Below are 7,079 nucleotides of genomic sequence, written 5' to 3'. Positions count from 1 at the left end.
AAAAGAAAAGAAAAAAGTTGAAATTACAGGTTTGATGCCCCAGCGTAGGAGGATGCTGGAGTGGTGGGGCAGGAGAGGAGCACCTTCATAGAGGCAAAGGGAGGAAGAGAGGGCAGATGTGAGATGGGGGTGGGGGGGGGGGAAGGAGCTTGTGAATAGGATAACCAGGAAGTGGGATATCATTTGAGATGTAAACAAATGAAATGATTAATTTAAAAAAAAAAGCTGAGATTACAAGAGTCAATTTGAAACAAGCTTTTCTTTGCCTCTCACAATTTCATTTAGTACTTTAAATATAGCATCATGGCAAAAATATAACAGATCTAGTTTTATTCCAATTTAAAAATACAAAAACAAAAATCACTCCTCAACCACTTAAGTCAGCATTTCCTTAAAAAGGAGGCAGAAGACTGGCTTTTATAGGAAATCAGACACAAGGCCTCTCCTTAAAGCAATTCTTTTCTTTACAGAGCAGTTTTAAGATCTGTTTCAAATCAAAGGCCCTGAAGTAAAGGAAAATATAAACTAAACAATGCCTGCCTCTTCTCTCTGACCACTCTGTATTTATTCTATATAATCCATGTCTTTAAAAAAAAAACTACTGCTTGCAAATACAATATTTCCTACCTTCTCTGCACCATATTGAAACTCACAAAACAATAAAGAATTTTATAATTAAAACACTATTAAGAAACTAGAAACTGAGGTACACATTCAGTTTCTTTAGACTCTCCACATCTCCACATACTTTTTTCTAAGGGCTAAAACATCTTACAATACATTATCAGCTTAATGCAAAGGTAGGCAGGCGAGAATTTTATGAAAGTAACAAAAATATTTACTGCATACACAGAGGAGTATTCAAACTTCTTTGTGCATAAGCATTTTTATGCATGTGTGTATGTGTGTATGTGTGTGTATGTGTGTGTATGTACATATATGTGGGTGTGGGTGCATATACATGTATGCATGTTTGTATGTTTTGGAATAGAGCCTCTACAGTGCCCAGGCTAGTCTTGAACAAAGGTTTATCCTCTGCCATGTTTGCAAATAGCTGGAATTATAGGCACATACCACCATACAGAGCAAGGAGCTACTTTTAAAGTACAGATTTACAGTCTGTGGTATCACTTAGTAGTAGGGAACGTGCATTGTACACACAAGGCCCTGCATTTGATCCCCACATCTAAAAGTCTCTTCTAGAATTCCTCCACCACGGGAATAAGATTTTGAAGCCAAGCAGTGGTGACACACACCTTTAAACCCAGCACTCAAGAGGCAGAGGCAAGTGGATCTCTGTGAGGCCAGCCTGGTCTACAGAGTGAATTACAGACAGCCAGATATAACACAGAGGAACCCTATCCCACAAAACAAAACAAAACAGGATTTTGAGGTTGGACAAAGAAAACTACAATAAGATGTACATCTAAATTATCCTGCAGAAGTGATCCAACATCATACTGAGTAGCCACGGCACAGGTACTCTCATAAGCAGCCACCAACACTATTCATGGCTTCCTGGTAAGACAGAATTGCTTAATCACACACAGAATAAGTCCAGAAGCTTTATACAGTAATGACAAGCTTCTTTCCTCCCCTTCCTACAGCACATGCTTCATGTGTCACTCACAGCTAAACCTCAGCACAAAGCACAGTTCTATGGATGATGTGAAGAAATGTTAATAGCTGCTGATAAACTGCAAGAGAAGAAAGAGAAGAGGGATCACAGGGACGTACATAGTTCATGTTGGCCCACACTGCAACATTATGCATAGCATTCTCCTTCATGCAAATCACATGTCTCCATGAAACCTATTTACCACATTTTTCCTAAATGAACTATCTCTATGTCTTTGCTTACTCTGTCTGCTTCCTCGACCAGAGAGTCACTCAATTTATATCTCCATGGACTTCTTAAGACTGTGCTCAATGTCACCTGTTCCACAGACACCTCCATGACCTCAAGTAGAAGCTGCTGCTCCTCTCACTGTATAATCCCTTCTGTGGTATTCATGGCCTGGATCTTATGTACAGTCCCTTTTATATGTATGTTATATGCCATTAGAAAACAATACTTTCCAGGATAATATGTTTGGAATCTTCTTTCAACTTTCTTAACTTCTAGGAAAGTATTGAAGTAGAAGAAGCAAGAAAGAACAAAAAAGTAAATACACTTTGTGAGTGAGAGAAACAGGAGAAAATTTTAATATTGGAAGGAAAAGAGTAGAGAACTACAAACAAACTGGGAAAAGAATGACTGGAAATGCTGAGGAGACAAAACTCTACCAAACAACAAAGAGCTCAGAGAGAGAAGTGGAGATGGAAGAGGTGCAGCTCTATTAAAGGAGGAACAGAGTACAGAGAAAACAGGTGGCCATCAGAAGGTCAGACGTACAGACTGCGCAGAGATAATGGAGAGAACAGAAGACAAAGACCAAGAGGAAAGCAGAAAGCTGAGCAGGCACTCATGGAGGTACAGATAGTACCAAGCGTCCAGCTCTCGAGCAACAGTATGCGATGCAGGAAACTGATACATGAGCCAGGGCTGACAGGAGACACTAACATATATCACATGGGTGTGAATTCATACAGACTGAGTGACCAGTTAAGTCCAAAACAATGGAAAGGACTTGGGTAAATGGAAAGGACTGTGTACATAAAGATTTAACACACAGGGGCTTACTGGAAAAAGGACTATAACCCTACAACCAGAGCGTAGTTTCTGTCAAGTAGTAGAAATATATTAAAAAATATGTTTATCTACGGCATCAATGAAAGGCAAGGTAGACATATGTGAAAAAATAATTTTAAAAAAACTAACAAGTTATTAAAAGAATGAATGAACAGCCTATGAAGGGAAACAGCATATTGTTTTTAGATTGATACATCCATATCATGGTATTATATTGTTTGGGTAGAAATCTACAAAGAAAATCCAACCCCACTTAGTTATGTAGCTAGATAGGAAAACTTCACAGATCCTCTGAAAAGATCTCATATACTCCCAAAATCTTCTGGTGACACTTAGCATCTCTCTGAAGGTAACAGTCCCCTAACCATCTTTCCTTCAGCAAACTCATATACACTCAGAAAATATGAAAAATATCTGCTTCTTGCTTGGCACTTTCCTAACCTGCAATGCTACCATATAGCTCTGGAATCTAGTTCAAATGCATATGAGGCTCACATACAAGCCAATTTTTCTCCTTATCTCTCTCCAAAAAGTGAAAACCTACTAACAGAAAATCAACCCAGATTACAGCAGCCCACTATAATAGAGGAAAAGCAGTCAGTTTTTATAGTACAAACTAAAATAAGGTATCTAGGGATGGGGAACTCTTCCTATACAGGATCATACTCTGGATAGTTGGGGCTTTAAGAGTCAAGTAATGCTGTAGGAAATACTCAATTAACCTTGTAGTGCAAAAAACAGCCATATATTAATAAATATATGGACAGGAGTGATTATGTTTCAAAAAGTTTATTTATAGCAACACATCAGGCAGGATCTTGTCCTTGGGTCATAGTTAGCTGAACAATGCTTTGGACCCAAAGCATTGTTCAGCTACACTGATCAGTCTTAAAAATCTAGTGTGTATAACAAAGGCACATCATGAAATTAGTGGCAATTTTTATTTCCCAATAGATTTTCTTAAGATTTATATTTTTATTATTTTAATTATGTGCATTATGTGTCTGCATTTGGGGGGGTGTGAATGCAGATGCCCTCAGATGCCTGACATACTGAATACTCCTGGCACTTGAGTTACAAGCAGTCCAGCCAACTGACACAGGTTCTGGTAAATGAACTTGGGTCCACTCACAGAGATCCTTCTGCATCCTGAGTGCTAGGATTAAAGACATACAGAACCACACACAGAGAAAACGAAGATTCTGATTGTGATGACACATACATTAAAACTTTAGCCTATCAAATACTTTAAATAACAGACAACGTGATGCGAAACAATAAGAACTTAGAGTAAGAATAATAAATGCCAGTAAAGACATAAATGTATGCACTAATTTGAGGGGGGAAATTACATTATCCTACAAAGTATAACATATTACAGCTATAAGAATTGACACAAATTCTCAAAGACACATAATTTGCTTATCAACTGGTAGAAGAGGCACAGAAGACAAACTAAATGAGAAAATGAACACAGTACAGGGGTAGATATGAATGAATCCAAACAACAGTGTATACACAATGATTTGCAAAATGCCATTTAATATGCTAGCACTAACCCTAAGTTTAAATATGGAAAAGAATAGTACTGGTTATTAAGAGATGTAAAGGTTTGACAGTATGACCCAAGGACAGAGAGAATGCCTAGCATACAGACTGCATTAGGCTCAATAACTTGAACTAGCTAACAAAAAACTAAAAAATTATATAAAGGTATATACTTCAGTAAGAGTATAAAGCAGATACATAAATAGTAACATCGGAATTACATTAGTGGGGAGTGGGAGGAGGAGCTATGAAGAATATAGACAAAACATTTGAGAAGGGATATTTAATTTCATAAATGCTAGGTATTAGATACCTTGCTCTTTATATCCTTCAGTGTCTCTAATATTTCATTATAAATTTTTAAAGCTAAAAAAGCAAAGAGAAGGCTGGAAAAAGTGATATAGGCCTACCAGTCAAACTTAGGAGGTAGAGGCAGGAAGAGCACAAGGTCTAGGTCACTTGACTAAATTACTAAGTTCATGGCCATCCAGGGTTACATCAAACACTATTAAAAACAGGAAAACAGGTGATTTTTTTCCTTTGAAACCAAATTTTTTTACCTGATTTTGACCTGAGAAAAGTGAAAATATGAGCCAGAACTTTTCTTTTTATTCAGCTTTATATTATTTACAAGAGGAAACTGAAAAACAAAATGAAAACCTCCCATCTTTGAACACGGTGCGCCACCTTGTGTTCAAAACTTCCTAACAATAATAAAAATCCAGAAAAAAAGAATCTTGAAAATGGCAAACAGAAAAATCTAAATTTCTATATATTATGACATGATGTTCAATTTTACTTAAATGCACATAATACTTATGCTTGAAAATAACTTTAAAATCTATATAATTAAGGAATATTTTTATTAATGCCTTGTGGTTTTTACTTCACTATATTTTCAGAAAATAACTTGCCGTTTTCCTTTATTTCAAGCACATTAATATTTTACATGAGTAAAATTCAAAATTGCAGTTACTTAAAACATCATACACTTTCATAAAGCAACTTACCTTTGAATGTGTGATGGATAAGGTGTCTACCCACACTCGCCAGCCACCCCACTCATATTTGACTGCATGGTAAAGCAGAATTCTGAATATGGCATATACCATTTCTGTTATCTTTTGCTCATCTGAATTCTTAGGATTAAAATAGCAGAGAGAAAGCATCCATTCTTGCCACACAGAGCACTGCAGCAAGCTCCTGAATATAATTTTAAAAAAAAATTGAATTACTACAAAATATAAAATCACCAGAAAATTCTAAAGACTAAAGGTCTGTAGAAAGAAAGAGAAAAGATGAGGGAGGGAGGGAGGACAAACCAGGCCAGACTTGGTATACATGTCTTTAAACCCAGCACTCATAAGACAAAGGGAGGTTGGTCTCTAAGTTCCAGGCAAGCCTGCTCTACAGAAGGAGTTCCAGGGCAGGTAGGGCTACACAGAAACCCTGTCTCAATGTGGGGCAGGAGCCTAGACCCAAGACTTAGTTATGTATAATACATCCAAAACAGTTTTAACAATGTGGTAATAAAAATTCTAGCTCTTGTGTGTTATATTTACTCACACTTATAAAGAGGAATTTTTCTAGGGCAAACTGGAATCAAAAAGTCAACATGAATACTGTAAATAAATGCTTTCTGTTCCAGCTTACCTCCTGTTTTCTCTACTGTTATTAAAAAGTTTAATCATGTCAGAAAGAAATGCTCGGCGAACCTCCATGCTCTCTGGGCACTGGGGAGAATTTCGAAGTAGGGTTGCAATTACTTTTAGTATCTCTGTAAGACAGTTCATAAATAAGTAAAAACCAAACACAACAAAAAAATTCATGAAAGTAGATTAATATAAACAATTTCTTGAGCTTTCCTTTATAAATATCTACTAAAAACATTTTGTAAACCTTGGGGAAACATGCAGGGGCTGGAGAGATGGCTCAGAGGTTAAGAATACTGACTGCTCTTCCGAAGGTCCTGAGTTCAAATCCCAGCAACCACATGGTGGCTCACAACCATCCGTAATGAGATCTGATGCCCTCTTCTGGGGAAACATGCTGACTTAAAACTTATTTTAAAGAATTTTTAAATGTATAGAAAGGAACCAATATTTGTTCAACAAGACAATGACTTAGTATCATGCTGGCTATCTCTCCTCTCCAACAAATGACCTTGACAAGCTGAAGCAAGTACCCTACCACTGAGCTACACCCAGTCAGTTACCGTTTATACAGTCCAAATAATACATTCAGGTTATAAATGAACAAAATGTTTAGACTCTGCAAAGAGTTAAAAACAAAAATTCCCACCATACTTAAAATCTTAAGGAAAAAAGATAAATTCTCACTCTAAAATAAAATTTATTGTATATATATAGCCTTTCCTTTATGAAATAAAATTTTAAAACTATTTTAAAAAAATGAAAGTGCATTCAACCATGCTGAAGGATCTCAGAATGGAATGTAGATACTATGTATTGCCTTCGAAGCTGGGCCCTCGGAAAGAAGTCAGTGTTGTTCTCTCTCCAGGCCCAGATGAGCTGTTTCTCAGGCACCACGTTATACACACTGCCTGCCTTCCTAAGACAGTGGTTAGGGTTAAAAGGTCAAACAGTATGGGTTGAGTGGGTCCTCTCCAAAATGAAGGTACACCCACAAGACAAGGTTAAGAGGTAGGACCATTAAAGTAATCAAGCCTCAAGGTCTCTACAATGAATGAGAGGAAAGCCATTTTTTTAGGGCTCCAGGGCGGTTTTCAGTTTGCGTGTTCTTGTTCTACCCTCCTCAGTGGGCAGAGCAGCCCTCACCAGACCAAAAAGAGAAACCTTCAGCTTGGAATTCTGAACAA

General features: G+C 37.1%; 1 protein-coding gene and 1 long non-coding RNA gene across 7 annotated transcripts in view; one reads left to right on the top strand and one right to left on the bottom strand.

Annotated features, from left to right (window-relative positions):
• Nucleotides 1-2,851, top strand: part of LOC116093074 — a 4,643-nt gene extending 1,792 nt beyond the window's left edge. The window contains exon 3 of the long non-coding RNA XR_004119615.1: nt 2,126-2,851. This is a non-coding gene — a long non-coding RNA (uncharacterized LOC116093074). The remainder of the gene's footprint in view (nt 1-2,125) is intronic.
• The window catches only part of Lrba (LPS responsive beige-like anchor protein), a 547,775-nt gene that overhangs the window by 437,733 nt on the left and 102,963 nt on the right, over nt 1-7,079 (bottom strand). For all 6 annotated transcript variants that reach the window (XM_031374244.1, XM_031374245.1, XM_031374247.1 and 3 more), the window contains 2 exons: nt 5,894-6,017; nt 5,251-5,443 (listed from right to left, as the gene is read on the bottom strand). In XM_031374244.1, the coding sequence (XP_031230104.1) occupies nt 5,251-5,443; nt 5,894-6,017 (317 nt within the window). The remainder of the gene's footprint in view (nt 1-5,250; nt 5,444-5,893; nt 6,018-7,079) is intronic.

This window comes from Mastomys coucha, unplaced genomic scaffold (genome assembly GCF_008632895.1).
Source record: "Mastomys coucha isolate ucsf_1 unplaced genomic scaffold, UCSF_Mcou_1 pScaffold16, whole genome shotgun sequence".
Classification (NCBI taxonomy): Eukaryota; Metazoa; Chordata; class Mammalia; order Rodentia; family Muridae; genus Mastomys; species Mastomys coucha.
This window is presented reverse-complemented; position numbering and strand designations above follow the sequence as displayed.